The sequence below is a fragment of the Apodemus sylvaticus genome, chromosome 17 (assembly GCF_947179515.1).
Source record: "Apodemus sylvaticus chromosome 17, mApoSyl1.1, whole genome shotgun sequence".
Classification (NCBI taxonomy): domain Eukaryota; kingdom Metazoa; phylum Chordata; class Mammalia; order Rodentia; family Muridae; genus Apodemus; species Apodemus sylvaticus.
In genome coordinates, this window is record NC_067488.1 from 51,445,752 (window position 1) to 51,465,816 (window position 20,065).

At 42.2% G+C, this 20,065-nt stretch overlaps 1 protein-coding gene across 3 annotated transcripts in view; it reads right to left on the reverse strand.

Moving 5' to 3' along the window:
* Tcf20 (transcription factor 20) overlaps nucleotides 1-20,065 on the reverse strand; it is an 88,993-nt gene that overhangs the window by 29,299 nt on the left and 39,629 nt on the right. For all 3 annotated transcript variants that reach the window (XM_052161711.1, XM_052161710.1, XM_052161709.1), the window contains exon 2: nucleotides 12,800-18,565. In XM_052161711.1, coding sequence (XP_052017671.1) covers nucleotides 12,800-18,529 — 5,730 coding nt within the window. In that variant the 5' untranslated portion in view covers nucleotides 18,530-18,565. The remainder of the gene's footprint in view (nucleotides 1-12,799; nucleotides 18,566-20,065) is intronic.

The following is a 20,065-nucleotide window of genomic DNA, read 5'->3' on the forward strand; positions in this document are numbered from 1 at the left end:
CTTTCCAAGAATAAAGGTAAATTTATGCATCCAGACCTGCTTTCTAAGACGGGAAGTGCCAAGTTTCCCAGTAACAAATAGATTTCAAATTTTGAGGGGCTGCCTTTCCAGAGTGTTAGTGTTATTTTTATTTTTTCACCTGGAAACTCTACTGAACTCAACAAAGGAAATTACCCAGCAATTATCGCTTTGTTAATTGTTACCTGCTAAAGCATTCTAAAATAGTTTTGTACAAGTTGAATAACTTACTCAGAACAGGGGCCTTATGTCTGAACCAAAATTTCAGAATTTTTAGTGTAAAAACTGTCACATGCCTCCACAGATTCAGTCACCATGGGCCATGCCTGAGACCTGTTGAAAAATAGCATTTAACAGAGAGCATTTCCTTCTACTAGCATCTACTTCCCTTTGCCCTTTTAACAAACATGTAAGAGGGATTTAGTGCCAGAGTAGTGGGTCCCACTTCTACCTAAGGGATCTTTATCTTTTGAGATTCAAATTGTGCTGGAAATTTGTGCATCTGTACAAACTATGAGGTAGTTCTTAAATTCTCCTTATTCAGTTTTTGACAGTATGTGCAAACACTCTCTAATTAAGCATCAGATCCTAAGGTATATACAACCCAGTAACTCTACCAAACCTGTCTTACTTCAAGAATCAGAAGTAATGTGACCCTTGGCCATCACTGAATCAGACGAAGTCTTGTCTTCTCTTTTGCATTTCCCACTATCTCCGTTTCCTGGAACTGGAATTCTGTCAGCCCTCAGAGAAGGTAAGCATCCATAGCTTCAATTTCCACCTCAAAACCAATTTGACTAAACAGAAATGTAATGCATGCTGTCTATTTTCAATTCAGCGTATGAAAGTTTTAAGCTGCATTCTAGGAACTCTGGGAAATGGCTGCTACTAAGCAAAACAGCAGAGGAGTGTTTTGGCCAGTAAAATCATTGATTCACTTCGGTTCTCACCACAATTAAATTCAATTGTAGTTTCCTAATACTATACTGTGAGCTATCTTGAGAAAGTTAGAAAAAGAAACCCCAAAGAGCCTGTATTTTTTGTTCATTTTGTTTGTTTGTTTGTTTGTTTACAGTAGCTTCAAGCTTGCTATGTAGCAAGGTTAGCCTTGAACTCCTGATCCTCCTCCTCAAGTGCAGAGAATGTGACTCCATGCTTGGCTAAAAACAGTTGATTGCCCTTCTTATTCCCCTCTTCTAATTGTAACTTATGAGATAATCAGAATAACAACAAATTCTTTTGCTATACAGATCTTATGATTTCCTATTTTACTTTTGACTTGGACTTAAAAGTTGACTATTTTGGTGCTGGTCAGATGGCTCAGTGGGATAAAGGCACTTACAGCCAAGCTTGATGACCCTGGGGCCCATGTGGTTTTAACAAAAACAAAATAAAAAACAAAAAAAAACTTCTGAAAGTTGTTCACTGAACTTCCCAGGAGTGACATAGTACCTCCCTTCCCTTGAAAGACTTCTAATTTTTTAAAGTTTACTATTTTTACATTTATTTGGAAAGCTGTAAATATCAGTCCTTACTTAAAAATTCTATATTAAAGCCTACTGCTGATTGTAACAAGTATTTTGACTAAACTACTTCCATATCAAGTTTTTTCTTCTGTCCACATCATATCAACTGTAACCTTTTCTCCTCTTTTCCATCAGTGGTGTCTTTCCACACACCTTCCCACCATCCCAGCCACTTGCTGGCTAAGCGAGAACCTTAGCAGCTACACCCTGAACCCCCTCAGTTACTTTTAGCTACTCTACCTATTTAGTATAAAAATCTACCCACTATAAGTCCTAAAACTTTTCTCCAGTCCATGCTTTCTGACTTCCTTTTTGTCCTTCATACTCAGATGACGTCAGCTATGCTCACTCATTCCAGCAGCTCGACTTACTGCTCACTCCTTCCTTCCTCTTTCCTGAGCTTCTTCACAACACACAAACCAGGCCATATGGTTCCTGTATTTAGAAATCTTTCTAGTGGTCTGGAATTGTCCATAAACTGAAAGCTTTTAGGATTACCTTAAAGCACCAATGTGCCCTCTAATAAGAGTTTACACAGGGGCCGGAGAGATGGCTCAGTGGTTAAGATCACTGACTGCTCTTCCGAAGGTCCTGAGTTCAAATCCCATCAACCACATGGTGGCTTTCAACCATCCGTAATGAGATCTGACACCCTCTTCTGGGGTGTCTAAAGACAGCTACAGTGTATTTACATATAACAATAAATAAATCTTAAAAAAAAAAGCGAAAGTTTCACACATTTCATTAACTGAGAAAGGGGAGGGACTAGGAAATGTTTGCCTTAGTCTACATACTTTTAAATCATACAATCTTAATTAGTTTGATGCTAATACACTGAAAAGGTTTACTTAAAAAATAAAACAGGGCCAGAGGTAGGGTGAAGGGCATACCTTTAATAGCACTGGAAGGGCTGACATAGGTAGATTCTGTGTGAGTTTGAGGCTCACCTGGTCTACTATCTATAGTGAGTTCTAGACAGCAGGGCTATGTAGAAAGACCTTGTCTCAAAAACCAAAACAAACAAAAAAATCCATTATGGACTAGGCAAATATATAACTCAGTGGTAGAGTACCATTTATGAATATGAGTCTGAAAGGATAGAAAATACAGCCTAACTCTCTAATGACCCCAAGAAGTCAGAAGTTTAAAATGCTATCTCCCTCCAAAGAAGCTCTAACTCCAGCCTTCTAAGGAGTCCCAAACACTTCATATTCCAGAGCCCGTTCTTTGTTAGAAACTAGGTAAAAGGTCGCATTCCAGAGCCCGCCCTTTGTTAAGAGCTAGGCAAAAAGGCCTTGAATAGGTGATCCTGGCCCAGTAAGGTAACTGGAAATGAGCTAATTATCTGCTTATCTTGCTTCTGTAAACTGCTTATGCCATTACCCCCATCCAGGAGTTCACCGCAGCTATAGACCTCCAAGAAAATAGGAAACTAATTGGTCCAAGGAGCACGGGCTCCAATAATTTAAACTGATTGGCCTAAAAACTATGGAGTGGTACAAATATATTGGCTCCCACTACGCGGGCTCTCGATGCTAAGGAATGAGTGGTTTGTGATTCACAGGCTTTGTTGTAAACTTATAAAAGCTGTCGCAATTCTGCACTCGGGGTCCACAGTCCTCTACCCCTGCGTGGTGTATGACTGTGGAACCCAGAGTTCTGGAATAAAAATCTTCTTGCTTATTGCATGGAGACCGTTTCTTGCAAGTGATATGGATGGCGCCTTCCAAGGCATGGGGGGCTGGGGAGCCCTTGGTTTTTTCAAGTCTTTCAAGTCCATGGGTTTAATTCCCAGTACTACAAAGAACAAAACCAAGTAAAACCAACTTCATTACCAGGCAGGCTCTATTCATCTTTTGGAAGTCACTCTCAAAATCTGCCAATTCACAAGAGTATTACTGATTTTTTTGTTTGCTTGGGGGATAGAATTCTGGGTCTGGTGCAAGCCAGGTAATCACTATCCTCATGAATATAGTCCCAGCCCTTCTTGTTTTTACTTAGTATACAAGGCAGATTTTATCCCCTTCCTTTTTGTTTGATGAATATACATGTTGACCAATGCTATTTCCTAAGGTACAAATCGATACTCCACCTGAAATCCATACTCTGGTCCCTCCCAAACCTAAGTCTACTTACATGAACAAAAACAAGGAAAAAATAGCTTATCCAATATGCAAACTATTCTATCAGAGATTCTTGGAGATTCTTGGAATGAGCTCCTGAGAACAAAAAGAACTACAGACTACTGAGTGAGTACACTCTAATAAGAACATATCTTTACTGAAGCCATATATGAAGACACATTATGAAGGCAGACACTAATCCTCACGACAAATTTTCTTTAAAACCACATTTCTTTTGAAGTGTTGTAATGTGCCAAGTATTTCCAAAAAGTAACTTTTTTCCTGTTATTGGGGATGGGACTTGAGTCTTGCACATGCTCCCACAGAGGTAGATCTTCAGTCTTCAGAGTACTTAATGCTTACTACAGCTGCCTTAGAAGCTAGCACTCTACAGTTACATGTGTTACAAGTAAGAAGAGTAAAATACAGAGAACTTAAATGAAAAGATGCTGTAAGAGCTAGGACTCATCCTGATTTCTGGTTGCTCACCCTAGAATTCCTGTATACAGTGGAGTGGAATGGCAAAAGCCAGAAAAGTGAAGATCTTTAGGGTACCTAGAGAACTACCTTGACATTCCTTGATCTTGCTTTTTTTTTTTTTTAAATAAAAGAGGTATTTATTTTATCTATATGAATACACTGTAGCTGAATTCAGATACACCAAAAGAGGGCATCAATCCCATTACAGGTGGTTGTGAGCCACCATGTGGTTGCTGGGCACTGAGCTTAGGACCTCCACAAGTGCAGCTAGTGCTTTTAACCACTGAACCATCTCTCCAACCCTTGATCTTGCTTTTTACCAACAAATAGGGAAACAGGAAGAAATTAGTTGTAAACATAGGTCCTCCTAGTCTTAGATTAGAATGAGAAAGAAAAACCTTCATTTTCTGTTAATAGAAGATATGTCATCTAGAAAATGTAAAGTTCTCACACAGACTCCAGGACAAGACAATGCTTTCTTAATAATCTTCCTCTGAAGTGCTTTTCTAGACACAAGCTAGTTCAGGGGACTCGGGGTTTAGGATGATGTAGTGATTTCAACGATAAATGTCACCTACAATGTCAGGCATTTAGATATACCAATTTGGTCTCTAGTTGGTGGTACTGTTAGGGAAGGGTTAGGAAGAAGCATGTCGCTGCCACTTCTAGTCTGCTCCATATGCTTGTCATTCGAGTGGCCTATGTCTGCTGCCTGCTGCCATGCTTTCCCATTCTGACAGAATAATATCTCTTTGGAACCATAAGCCCAATAAGCCCTTTATTCTACAAGTTGCCTTGGTCATGGATTATTTGTTTGCCACAATAGAAAAGCAAACTAGTGCAGAAGACTTACTTTTAAGTTCCTCAGGCATTCTAGCATTGCCACTGGTTTTCTAGTAGGGATTCAGACTGCTGCTATAAGGGAGGGAGACACATGACTACCTTTACCACACACTGTAGTAAGTGTCAAGCAATATCTAATGGTCAAGCAATATCTAGTTCCACACTTCAGGAGCAGATATTTGGCTTGACATACAGCAATCTGTGACTTGTTTATCAATATCTGTGTTATGATCTTATAGCATTTTCCAGAAAGTACTACTCTATTTCTTCTAAGTTTTACTTTTAAATCTCCTATAATGTGCCTCCAACATCTTAAAGAAAAAAAAAAAAAATCAAGAAAGGCTACAGGAAAAGTATAGTTCTTCAGTTTGTCATAACTGTTCTATAAGATTAATAATATATTCATTTCACCTAAGTTCCTTAGAATTTGGGAGGAAATATTCCTGAAAAGCAGTTAACTCTTTCTCTAGATGTTTAACACTAATGATATTATATAGAAGTAAAGAGATTCCATACAGTTTTAAAGAAAGAGGTAAATGAAGTAATTACATCTTTCCTCCAGTAAGCTACAAGGTGTGGTAACAGACAAGAAGGCGTTGGGGCCTGCCCTTAGAAATCTACTTACGTACACAAGGAAAGAAAGAAGTATGAGCTAAGACACGCAAGTGGCTGTAAGAATGGGGGCGATGAGGACAAGAGGCGATAGAGAAGAGAGGAAGCAGAACTGGAATGTCATTGTGACCTGCGTGTATAGTTACTAGAGTCAAAAACAGGAGAAACAAGCTCCAGTGAAATCTGGCTGGTAGTGGCAGTCTTGTCAGACTTTGGAAGTCACTAGTTTTAAAAAGTATATAAATTTGAATTCAGAGATCATGGACAACACAGCTTATTTCACCGTCAACAAGAAAGTTGACTTTCTGACTTGATTCTGTTGTGCTTGTATGCATTATCTTATTTCATGCCACCAGTCTAATCATGTTGTTTCTAAATTTACTATTTTATTTCATTTGGTTTTTTGAGATGTAGTTACATGTATCCTAAGCTAGCCTTGAACTCATTATTTTCCAGCTTCTGAGATTACAGGTGTCCACCACCATACTAGGCTTAAAAACAACAATTTTTAAAACGTACTTTAAAACTTGTAATTGAAAGCCAAGTAAGGGGCTGGAGAGATGATCCAGCGGGTAAGAGGACCGAATGCTCTTCCAGAGGTCCTGAGTTCAAATCCCAGCAACCACATGGTGGCTCACAACCATCTGTAATGGGATCTGATGCCCTCTTCTGGTGTGTCTGAAGATAGCTATAGTGTACTCACGTACATAAAATATATAAACAAATATTTAAGAAAGAAAAGAGAAAGAAAGTTAAGTAAAATGGTACATACTCATAATTCCAGCAACTCATGAAGTTGAAGAGGACTGCTGAACCATTATAGGGGTCCACTTCAAAATAATAACAAAAAAGTAAATTTACAATTGTCCTGGCTAATTTTAGGTCAACTTGACACAAGCTAGCACCATTTTGGAAAAGGGACCCTCACTTGGGAATATGCTCCCAACATACACTGACCTACTGGCAAGCCTACAACAGTTCACTGTGCTCAGTGTTACCCTAAACTAGTGATCCTGGATGCTGAAGGATGGCAGGTGGAGTTAGCCAATAAGCAGCATTCCTCCTGTGGCCTATGCATCAGCTCCTGCCTCCAGATTCCTGCAGTGTCCGAGTTCCTGGCTTGACTTCCTTGGATGATGTTGCAAGATATTTCCTATCCATTCACATCAAGGCAGTGAGAGGCCAGAGATTGGAGGGGAGAGAGGAGGAGGAGCTAAGAGGAGAGAGGCTAGATACACCAGATGATCAGAGCAAAGGGGAAGACAGAGATAATCCAGATGGTATTTCTGGTGTTTTGGAGAGGTTAGAAATATTGGGGTAGTACTTTATCATTGTAAATTGGCTTTATGAAATTGGGAGTTTCTTATACATAAAGATATTTGGTTAACTATTCAAGTTTAAGAGTCATGCTTTACCAGATACATGGAAGGAGTGGTGCAGAGGCCTGGCAGGACAGTACTCTTATCATTACCCACTACAGGATAATGGACTATAATCTATAAGATGAAATAAACCCTTTCCTCCCAAATTGCTTATGGTTATAGTATTTTATGACAGTAATAGACACTAGCTAAGCTGGATGATGATAGCACCTGCCTTTAATCCCAGGATTCAGGAGGCAGAGGCAGGCAAATCTCTGTGAGTTCAAGGCAGCTTGGTCTACAGATCAAATTCCAGGACAGCTAGAAGAGACCCTGTCTCGGGGGAAAAAGGAAAGGAAAAAGGAAGAGGTGGGAGGAGGGGAAAAGGGAAAGGGGAAGAGGGGGAGAGGGGAAGGAGGGAAGGAAGGAAGGAGGAAGGGGAAAGGAGAAAGAGGGAAGGGGAAAGAGGGAAGGGGGAAGGGGGAAGGGGAGAGGAAAAAAGGAAGGGAGAAGGGGGAGGGGGAAAAGGGAAGGGAGAAGGGGGAAAGGGGGAAGGGGAAAGGAGGAAGGGGGAAGGAGGAAGGGGAAAGGGGAAAGGGGAAAGGGAAAAGGGAAAGGAGGAAGGGGGGAGGGGAAAGGGAAAAGGGAAAAGGGAAAAGGAAAACTCTAAGACAATTCAAAGTAAATTAAACAAAATTCTGGTCAGTTAGACAGCATGAGGTACCATTACCTGAATCTGTGTTAAGAATCTTCACTATAGCTGGACAGTAGGGGGTGCATGCCTTTAATCTCAGCACTTGGGAGGCAGAAGCAGGTGGATCTCATAAGTTTGAGGCTACCCTGGTCTACAAAGCAAGTTCCAGGACAGCCAGGGCTAAACAGAGAAACCCTGTCTTGAAAAACAAAACAAAATAAAAAAACAAAAATTCTTCAAACTAAAAACTTTTAAACATTTACTTATTTATTGTGTATATGAGTTTGAATGAGAATGCCCCCCAACCCCGACCCCTGCAAACTCATATATTTGAATGTTTGGTAGACAATTGGTAGAACTGTTTGGGAAGGATCAGATGTGGCATAGTTGGAGGATGTGTGTCACTGGTAGAGTGGGCTTTGAAGTTTGAGAAAGTTAGCTCTTTATTTTTATGTAAATAAGTTTTATGCAGTATTACCACAAAATCTTTAGCCTATGCTCTTTATAGTATATCTACTCTGCATTCTAAAATCACAGAATTCAATAGATCCAATTAGCTATACAGTATGTGCATAGATGTGTTGTATATTGGATTGTCCTTGAAGAGACTACTTCTGCTTCTTGGTGAATGTGTCGGATTACCATGGTCTCTATGATTCTGGGAGCCTCTAATTTTCTTACACCATATATTACCAAACATTCAAAATTTAGCATATGGAGCTATATTCTAATTTCTGGCTCTGAAATCTTTCACTCCTAAAGGAAATTCAAAAATGGTGCATTGATCACTGTAATCTATATGAATTCACTACTTAAGATTTTCATGCTTTAAGAGTTTATGTCCCACTGAACTGACTACTTTAATTGTATATATCCTGATATTCACCCTTTAAGTCCACATGTCTTCTAAGAACAGTATAATCTTTTATTTAGACTAACCACTCTGGTGTTATCAATTCAAAACTCTGTAATTAAAAAAATAATGCTTTTTAGCATACAGCACATAGTCAAGTTTTACGAGCCTCCCTAATGTGTCAATATCCAGGCCAGCATAGTGGGAGCTAAGTTCCTCAGACACTCAAACACTAGTATGCATATTCAAATATTATGTGTTACATGATTTATATATTTCATGATAATACTTTCAGTATTCATATAAATTATCATATAAGTAAGAGTATTGAACTAGCACTGTTTCTGTGTTAATATTTCAGAAAGTATTTTTTCGATATTGTTGATTCAATCTACTTCTATCTTTGGATCTACAGTAAATGTCTCATACATGGCATACAGCTAGACCATGGTTTGCACTTGCTTGTTTTTGTTTGTTGATTAAACAATTTATTCAAAAGAAAAAAAGAGAGAAAGTTAGCTCTTCATCTCTCATCTCTTTGACTTGTGTTGTTGCCTCAATATGTAAGCTTTCAACTATTGTTCCAGAGCCATGCCTGCCTGCCTACTGCCATGCTCCCTGCCATGATGATCGTGGACTAATGCTATTAAACTGTAAGCAAGTTATATAGGTTGCCTTGGTCATGTTACTTCTTCACAGCAACTGAAAACTAAGACAGTATGTACACGAGTACGTGTATGCCACAGCACGTGTGGAAGTCATAAGACAACTTGTGAATTTTCTCTTTTTCTACCACATGGCTTCCAACTCAAGTTGTTGGAGGCTTGGTGGAAAGTAGCTTTCTAGGTAAAGCTGCCTCTAAGTCTGTCTGTCTGTCTGTCTGTCTGTCCGTGTCTCTGTCTCTCTCTCTGTCTCCCTCTCTCTCTCTGGATATGTGCGCGCGCGCGCGTGTGCACGCAAAGAGGCTGGCAAATGTACACTTGAGAAAGGAAAAGGTGCAATGGCATAGATGATAATGCAACAGAGCAAAGAGGAAATGCAACCAGATCCTCATCTTCCACCGTGACTCCAAATCCTCACATTCCTAAGTGACTCAAGCACACTATACATAAATCAATTGCAATGTATACATCTTGAGAAGCAAAAATCTCTACAACACTTTCATGTCAAATCATTGTAGAATCATGTTTCTACCAATGTATATAAACAGTTTGTAAAGTTGAAAAGAAGTAAAGAGAACAATACAGAAATGAGATAGACTCGAGGAGCGACAATAAGAGAGGGAAGAGTGAAGTGCCACACCCACTCCAGTTGTTTAAACATTTTTATGTTTGTTTTTTGAGACAAGATCTTACAATGAGCCCTGGCATACCTGGAACTCACTATGCAGACTAGGTTGGCCACAAACTCACAGGGATCTAACTACCTCTGTCAAAGAAAGAAACACAATCAGCTGTAATCAATGAATGCTTAAAATTCTTGCAGTTGGGAAGCTGAGGCAAAAAGATCAGGAATTCAAGGGCAGGCTGTGCTACACAGATCCTGTTCCCACCACTTCCCAGAAAAAGAGAAGGAAGAAGGGAAGAGAAAGAGGAGGAAGAAAAAGAGAAGGCAAGGAAAGGGAGGGAGGGAGAGAGGGAAGGAGGACGGGCATGAAAGCCAACTAGGTTGACTTGTAAGAAAAATAAAATGACAGTGTTTTACCTTCCCATTTTATTGCATAGCTGACAAGAATAACACAAATGTTTCAAGTATATTGAAAACTTAGAGATGTAAACTAAGTATCAGTAGAAGAGTCAGGAAAGAAGCTGAAAGCTGCAGTTTGACACATAACAGAGGTCACCTGCTGGTACTGTCACAGTATGAGATGTACAGCTCTGATGGAGCAGTGGACTATATCAAACCTAAAAACAGAACTTCTGCTCAACTCTACTACAAAGAAGCACAAAGTCAAATGACTTTCTTTACATCATTCTCTTTAAATAAGCATTTCACATTTCTATCCTTCAAAGAATAAAATTAAAGCACTTCTGAAACAGTTGTGATTACATCTCCAGTTCTAAAAAAAAAATTAAAAAGTACTTTCAGTATTTCCAACATGTAGGTCCCAGGAATTGAGCTCAAGCTTATCAGCTTTGGCACCAGCACCATTGCCTGCTAGTTTTTTTGTTGATGATATTAGTCACTAAAAGTTGTAAAGGGAAGACTGGAAAAGACATTATCATATTTGGTGTATCTGTCCCAATTATAATATTCCATATTTTATGAGGATCAAATCTGACAAGTAGTAGGCTGACATTCTGAGTGGCGATTTTAGTGTTGTCACTCCCATCTTGCTCACCATTCACTGTTTACAAGGAGGACCTAATTGTGATTTAAAGTAGCTGCATCATTTATAAAGTGCCTTTTACTTTCTATAACATTGACTACTGATTTATACACAGGGTAGGGATTTAGCCTGATTATTGATAACCAATAATCTGATTTGATAGTAAGCTGAAATACATTTATGCACATGGTCCCTTCCCACAAAGGATAAACTCACGAGGTATACTGTTAGTTTTTGTATCAACTTGACAGATAGAAAAGTCATTTGGGAAGACAAAATCTCAATTAATAAAATGTCCCCACCAGATTGGCCTGTAGAGAAGCCTGTGATACATTTTCTTAACTAGTTATTATTGTGAAAGACCCAGACCCACCACAGGTGGTGTACCACTGAACTTGTGGTTTCGAATTATATCAGCAAATAGACTGAGCAAGCCAGTAAGCAGTGTTCCTCTGTAGCCCCTGCATCAGTTCCTACCTCCAGGTTCCTGCCTTCAGTTCCTGCTCTGACTTACCTGGATGATGTACTACAAGCTGAAAGATGAAATAAACCCTTTCCTCCCCATGTTGCTTTTGGTCATGGTATTTTATTACAGCAACAGGAACCCTAAGACTTGAGGTTAATGAGGATATGGAAAAGAAAGCATACAAATTCTGAAAGCTAAAGACTGGATTAAGACATAAATGATCCACTGGGCTCAAAAGAAGCAGAGAACAAAGTGTAACAGAAAAAAAACAACTACAAAGACAAACAAACCTGTGGCACAGACCCTAGAAAGGCCCAGGTCCTTAGAAAAGGGTGTGTGTGAGATGAGGCTGGAAAATAGAAGCGATAGCTCGAAGTCTGAGAGAGAAAGTATAACTTCCATACTCAACCCATCTTAATTAGGAGAACTATCCTCTCCAAAGGAGCATGGAGTACATCATTAAGTGGAAAGCTGTAAAGGTCTACACAATGAATGCTTTGTCCATACTGTAGCAGAAACTCCTAAATAATCACTCTTCAGCATCTTTTTTCTCCTGAGTGAAAAATCATGAATAACCAGACATTTAACATAATCTAATAAGAAAGGAAGGAAACAAAAGCTTTTAACTTAAAGAAAAAAAAACCTTAAAAAATTCAAAAATAAACTACTAATGGATGATGTGCCCCTAAGTAAAAGTCTAATTTAAGAAAAAGGAAGGGATGAGACAGTGGTAATGATGAGTCAGCCTAGAATACTAGAATAAGAACTGAAAAGCAGATCTAGGGAATATTCCAACTGCAAAGTAAGGGCTAGAAGAACACAACTTAAGAAAATAAAAGTTTCTAGGCAGTGCTGGAGCTTGACTTTAATCCAAGCCTTGGGCAGCAGAGGCAGGCGCACCTCTGAGTTCGAAGCCAGCCAGTCTCAGTGTAGTTTCAAGGCTACACTGAGAAATCCTGTATTGAAAAGAACAAGCACAAGGTGTGGTGGTTCATGTCAGAAATCCCAGAACTTAAAAGGCTGAAACAGGAGGACTGAGTTCAAGGTCAGCCTGGTCCACAGAGTAAGATCCCACAACAAATCAAATAAAACTAAAGAAAACCTAAAGCAATTAAATGTATTTGAAAAAAAAGGAAATGTAACCAGTATAATTTCCACACATAAAATATAATTCATAAAACTTAAATTAAATGGCAGTAAATATTACTCAGAAAACTAGTTGAAGTATATATATATACCTGCACTGCTGAATGTGAATGACCCCCTAAGATACATGAATCAAGGTTGAGAAAGGGTAAAAGAGACCCTTGTGTCCTAAATTTTCATAGACAAAAACATGACTTTACTGATGAAAATATAAGCTAGACCTTCTAAAATCACTTCCTTTTCTGTTTATCATTTGGGTCAAGGAAAGAACTTGTAATGTGTAAGAACAGAGACAAAGGCATAAGAAACAGGGCCAAAATGAAGCAACTAGAACCCAAGCTTACTCACCATCTCTCTGGCGATTTCCAGCGCTTCCTGCAGGCCATAGAGCCTGCCACAGACCAGGTAGATTCCATTGGCCCAGAGAATACAACCCTCATGGACCCAAAATTCGTTGCTGTCAAGAGGTAGTTCAGGGATTTGTAACTCCAGCTCAGGACCACCTTCTGAAGTGGTAGGTACAGAGGGCTTTGTGTCTGAAACAGTCTTTTCACTGCTGCCCTCAGCGGCTGCTTTTTTACAAGGAAGCCCCCTGGACAGGGACCGAGGACCCCCACCACAGTCTTCTGAGCGGTGGCGCCGCTTGAACCTAGGATGGGCAGCCAGGCTCCTCTGCTCCTTCTGCTGCTGCTGCTCCTCCTCCTCCTCAGTGTCAGTTTTAGAACCATTAGAAGCGCTTTTGTGCCGAACTTTGACTTTACTCTGCATTTCTGTGGACCTCTTAGGAGGCGGATTCTTCGGAAGAGTGGCTGCATAATCTTGGGGATAAAAGGGTCCAAAGAGGTCACCCATGTTACGGTAACTGGCCCACTTGCCACAGAGACAGCAAACCAGATGCCCCATAACAGAAGATTCTGTTACCACAGGCCCCTGCAGCATAAAGGATGAAGCTGGAAGCACCTTGCTTTCTGTGCTGCTGGGTGGAGGGGTCAGAGATCTCTGACCCTTCCGGCTCCTCACCAATTTGGTCTGTTCTTCTTCCTCAGCATTGATGATTGTACAAACAGCTCCAAGTTCACACTTATTTACTACATGGATGTAAGGGAAAAAAGACTTGTTCTTGGCATCAGTTTTATCTAGTGGCTGGGTAGCATACTTTAGCTTGATCTCTGGTTCTTGAGGTTCTACAATGGGAACTGCTTGTTTGGTTTTCCGCTTCCTTGGCTGGGCCCCAGGTTTCCTTCTCTCCCTCCTTTGCCTTTGCTTTTTTGGCTTTGGCTCTCCATCGGCAGAGCCTTCTGGCATCTGAGGGGGCTGAGGAGGTGGAGGTGGTTGCTGCTGCTGTTTCTTTTGCTTATTCACACTACCGATTGGTCTCCCCTTTTTCTTTCCTGATGGGAAATACCCTTTGGGGGGGAAACTTTCTTGTTTGGGTGAAATCATGACTGTATCATTCTCTTTCTCTTCAGCCTTGGGGTTTGCCTCAGGGGCCAATATGCCCACTGGAGCTACATTCTTTGAGTCAGAAAAGATTAGTGGTGCTGCCCCACCCAGGGAACCATCGGGTCTCCCTTGGTTACCACTGGGCTTCTGTGAAGCTGTGGATGTCATCGGACCAGAGGGTTCCTTTCCAGTAGAAGGTGTTTCTACATGTGCCTCTGTCTTGACTTTGTCATCTCCACTGCCACGCCACTCTTCGGAAGGCCCTGGAAGAGGCTTTTCAACATTCGATTCCTGGTTAGTTGCACTGACTAGATCAGATACCACCTCAGCCTTTCGCTTTTCCATCTCAGCCTCTTGAGTAGCCACAGTCCCACCTTCAGGAGGACCACTCTTTAGAGATAGTATATCATCCAGGGTAACTGTGTCTCCCCCAGCCTCAGCACTGTTTGCAGATGCACTCCTCCTAATATTTGGGGATGTGATCTTCTGAACTATAGCTTCCAATTTTAATCCCCTCCCCTTCCGTGGGGGCAGTATTTTGGTCTTAGCAGGGCTTGTCAGGGTAACAGCAGGACAGTTTCTATTATCTGGATTTGGAAGGTCCTTGGAGGCATCTCTCTTAGGAATAGACTTGATATCCTGACTGTGAGAAAGATGGCTGTAGGAATTGTATGCTTTATCGGCACCTTCTTTTGACGGGTGGAGGAGGCGCCCTTTATCGTCAGTATTACTGTTTTTTACATCTTGTGACTGTCTCTTACTGGGAATAGGGGAGATAAAAGAACGAACCCGCCTCCGCATGATTAAAGGATTTTGAGAAGAATGATCCTCTTGACCCGGAAGCCGTAACATTACGTTACTAGGTTTGGATGACTGTGCAGACTCAGCTAGTCCATGTCCATCTGGCTCATGGGGTGGTCCATACCGTTTTTGATTAGACATTCCTGGAGGACCACTGCTTTTGGCTGGAGAAGTCTGCCGAGAAAGATCCCAACAGGACTCTTGTAACTTCTGAGAGCTGTGCTTCAATTCCATGCTTTTGGCAGGCAGACCATCACTAGACATGAGACAGCGCCCAGCTTCCTGAGTGCTTGGGTCATGGTATGTACCTACTGGTGGGCCATACATCATACCATCTTTGTCATTTTTCAGGGGGCTCCTTACTCTGTCAAGAAACTGCTGCTGCCGTGGGCTCTTCCGTGGCCCTTCCTGCCTATGTTGTGCAGCAGCAATCACTCCCTGAGCAGAACTGCTGGCCCAATCTTTATACTCCTCTTGTTGCTGTTGGTACATCTGTCTCTTATAATGGAGCTGGGAATTCAAAGAAGTATTGGGGTCCCCATAAGCATGAGCCCTGGTGTTTGTGTGATAAGCAGAGGCCAGACTTTCTGAGTTGGGAGAGAAAGGAGCATGTAAAGAACTCCTATTGGCTCTCTCTGAAAAGGTCATATGTGGGTTCATGTGATGAGGGTCTCCCCCTGGGCCTCTGCTCCTGCCTGGAGACATCTTCAATTTTTCTGCAAAGTCATGGTACTGAGAAGAGGACCGACCCCTCATAGTCTCCCGACTACCAACTCTACCAGGGACCCGCCGCATCGGTGTAGACCTGCTATCTGGTGGGCCATAGTCTGAAATGGAATCATGGGCTGCTGCTCCAGGACTGGCATTGCCACGGTAAGTCTCATGTTTGATGCTAGTAGGATGGCAGTGGTCTCCAGATTTCTTGTTGAAACTAGCTTGAGATTTAGATTGTTCAAAGTCTTCCTCTTTTATTTGCCCACTCTGGGATTTCAATTTTGTTTCCATGGACACTAACCCACCAGGAAGAATGACTGACTGACTTAAACTTGGGTTGAGACGTTCATTCCTCCCAAGTCTGGCATCAGTACCCATGTGTCCCAATGAGTGACCTCCTGGGTCCCGGACAATCTGCCTTAGTGGGGATATATCACAGATTACTGACCTCCTTTCAGAAAGGGAGCCCCCAGGCTCGTGGGCTGATGATGGAGGTTCTATCTCAAACTTTCTGGGAATGGGATAGTCAGACAAATTGATCTGTTTCATTTCAGGAGCTGTGCTGCTTGACTTCCTTTCCCATGGTCCCCAGTGGGGATTTTCTAACAGGGATCCAATACTCTTGTTCAGAAGGCCCCTGCTGGCTAATTCATTGCTTTGACTGACTAAGATGTTGGGCCTTGAAGTTCCTTCCAGGCCACTAGCCATCCCTTGATGTTCCTGAGCACTTCTAGGATACCTTCTGTCAGGATGGTGGTGGTAGCCCTGAAGCACTTCCTGTAAGAGACTTGGGAACTTCTCATTTCTACCCTTTCGCTCCCCATGGCTGCCAAAATCCCCCTTTTCTTGTCCTGAAGGATACTGAGGAAAACCACTGACATTTCGTGGTACAGCTGACCCAAAACTCTCTTTGTAACTGTAGCGCAAACTTCCAGGAGACTTGCTGGGCTCAGTCCTGCCTGTGAAGCTGGGGCCTACCGCAGAGTGGCTACTCTGGCCATTCCCCTCTCCATTGTGGTTAGAGCTATTATTATCACCACCCTTCGTTCCTTTGCTCCCTCCTCCTGGAGGATCTGGCTGTGAAAGTGATGATGTGTGGCTGATTTCCTTTGCGCCACTATTGCTAGGTGGTCTCTGACTAGCAGCAGGATCATCCTCCGGGGAGCCTTTATCTTGTCCACCAGATTTTTCTACCCGACCTGTCATGGCTTCTCGGGAGACAATGACCCCAACTGTCTTCTCATTGACTTTTGTGGTCCCCTCAGATGACAGTGATGTGTCCTTAGCACCTGGAGAGACAGCTTCATCCCTAGTTGCAGGACTGGTACTGAGCCTGGGGGCCTCATTCTGAGCACCTTGTGTGGGTGAGGAGCCAGCTTTCTCTGAAGCTCCACACTTATAGGTGGTGTCAGAGCTAGTGCTCTGGCCACTTAGTTGCCTCACTCTCTCACCTTGATCTTCTGAACTACTAGAGCAACCTCCATCCAATGACTCTGCCATAGGGGACTTTAGTTGTTCTTCAGGCTGTGAGGAGCCTTCTGAGTTTGTACAGCTATCTGCTTTCTTAGATGATGATGAGGGTCTCTTAGATGTCTTCTTCTGAGGTGTCAAGGCATCAGACAGTAACATGTGCTGGACAGTATTAGGAAGATTGGCCACTTGAGTACTCAGAGCACTCAAACTACTCAACCCAGGATCAGTCAGCCGCTTTTCTGGCACCCCTTCTAATCCAAACCCTTTGAATCCTGCAGCATGAGAATTAGGACTGGGCATCATTGATGGAGTTGGACTGAGTTGGGGCATTAGCTGTAAAATTCGGTTCCTGGAACTCATGGGCACACTGCCTTGCCCACACTGGAGAGTTTCACCACTCTGCATGAGAGGAGAAGGGGTAGAGCTACAGCTTGGAGACTGAACCACAGAAGCAGCTGGAGAAGGGTTAGAAATAGGGCTGAAGTTCTGGTGAAACTGCATAGGGGATCTTACAGGAACCTCAGGCTGGTTGTACTGCCCCACCTGGCTTTGCAGAGGCATCTTGGTGGCAGCATTTGTGTACTGCATCACATGCTGTGGTGGGTGTTGCTGCTGCTGTTGCTGCTGTTGCTGTTGCTGAGGCTGTGGTTGCTGCTGTTGCTGCTGCTGCCCCTGCTGGGTTCCTGGTGGAATCTTTGCCTGTTCAAAATTTTTCATAGACTGAGGTTGGTAGCTATAATTTGATTGTGTTCCATAAGCCTGTGCATTAGAACCCACATTGTGCCCTTCATACTGAGATCCAGCATTTACACTGTAACTGCCATCATAGCTTTGTCCAGACTGACTGAAACGCTGTGGTGAAGGAAAGGAGGAGGAGGAAGAGGAGGAAGCAGAAGACTGGTAGTGCTGGCCAAACTGACCCACTCTTAACTGATAACCAGCAGAAGATGGCAGAGTTGAGGGCCGTTGCATTGGCTGTAGATGTGATGAGCCAGAGGCTGGCTGTCCAGTAGCTTGTGGCAGAGGCTGATGGGATTGGTAAAGCTGTTGTCTCAACTGCTGTACTTGCTGCTGTTGTTGTTGCTGCTGTTGTTGTTGCTGCTGCTGTTGTTGCTGCTGCTGCTGCTGTTGGCTAGAGGCCTGCTGTTGATACTGAGCACTCCCAGGAGAGAAAGGCCCTGTGTAATCCTGCTGATAATGAGACACACCACCAAGGGCAGAGTGCTGTGCTTGAAATTGGCTCACATGACCCTCACTCGCATACTGATTGCCAAAGCTGCTCCCCTGGGGAGGTCCATAGCTCTGCACAGGCCCGGAAGGCCTTCGCTGAGGAGGCTGTGGGGTTCCTGCTGCCACAGTGTCTTTGTTGCTTGCCATGTAGTAAAAATCTCCAGCTTCTTTCCTGAAACCCTGATAGCCTTGATGGCCAGAGGTCTCACTAGCCATTGCTGCCGCTGCAGCAGCTGTTCCTCGCCGACCGCTACTGGTGCTGCCAGTGCCACTACTACCACCACCTGCTCCCCCAAAATTCTGGAACATCTGGGCCTGACGAGAGCTGAACTCTTCTATACGGGATGAGCTGTGCACCTCCTGTGGGTAGCTCTGCTGGTTTCCGTGGTAACTGCTTTGCTCCCGAAAGGACTGCATACTGTTCAGCAGCACAGCCGCAGGCCAGCAGCCCTCCTAGAAAGGGAAAAAAGAAAAACATGAGGCATGCATCTGCTTGACACACAGATCAAGCCTAAATAACTCAGTGACCAGATAAAGCAGACTGCTTAAATTTCATCTCCTTTTTCTATCAATTTCTAATAATACAAATAAGCAGATAAATGGTCTAAAGAATGAAGGAATCTGTAATACAACCTCCCCCCACCAAAAAAACCTACGTATACACACATTCAATATAGTCTTTAAAAAATTCCATTATTAGATAAATGAGCCTTACAAATTCAACTGGAGTAAATACTGGAATAAGTTATTACAAGCAAGTAAAAACAATTGTTTATTAATCTTCAGTTACTGTGGGGTAACAAAGCCCCACTCATTAGACTGAGACCACTAAACTAAGGAACCTCAAATGATGGAGCAGTTACTTCAAGGGCTGTCCAAGCATACTCCAATCACTGACTGAGACACAGACCCATCCTGAGAACTAAAGCCAGTTCCTCAAAATCAACTGCTTAAGGTGACTAGTGACCCTGGAACACTCAACTCTTTATTACTATGAATTCCTTATACTGTAGTTGCCCATATAAACGTCAGATCTGACTGCTTCTTGACATAAAATTGTTTCCAAAGTACTTCTCTTGACCATCTACCCTCAGTTTCCAGATATTAGAGCTATTCTGATTTAGGCCTGAGAACAGCAGTTACTAGTCTTTCCAACTTTTTGAGATTTACAAGAAGAACCTCTAAATTCCAAGAGGCTTTCCATTTGCCAATCTAGTATTTAGTTATTAATATCATCCCTATGTAGAGAGCAAGCATTAGCAGTTAGCAAGGCCTCCTCCAGGGCATCCTGTTTAAAACAGCTACTATGAAACTTAACCTCTGTTCTTGCTTCTTCTCCTGCTTCGTTCCCTCAGTTCCAATACAGCTGCAGTACAGTCTAATAAATTAAAGCAAAGGAATGTTTATTGTCTTAGCTCTCCTTTAAAACTAAAATGAAAGCTCCAAAGGGCAAAGAATGCTGTTCCCTGCTATACTCTTCATATGCCATTCAACCAGTAAGGAGTAGAAGATGCATTGATGATGAAATGGTTTAAGAACTAGGCCTTACAGAAGAACTAGCACCATTCAAAGATGGTGCTAAGTGGGTGAGAGAAACAAAGTATCATCAATCTTAAAAACACTTCTGAAGACAAGATGCCTGTAAAATACTTTGGGTCCAGTTCTAAGGAAAAAGCCAACTTAATATGGGGACTTCAGAAAATCACAGCAGATGTACATCAACCCTAAACCCTAAACTCTGAATGCTTGACCCAATTTTTTTAAAAAGATGTATTTTATGTATGAATGTCTGTGAAAGTATATGTTATATGTATGAGGATGCCCCTGGAGGCCAATTAGAGTAACAGGCAGTTGTGAGCTGCCCAAGATGGGTGCTGAGAACTGAACTCAGGACCTGTGGAAGAACAACAAAGCATTCTTAACAGCTGCACCACCTCTCTACCTGCAAAATAT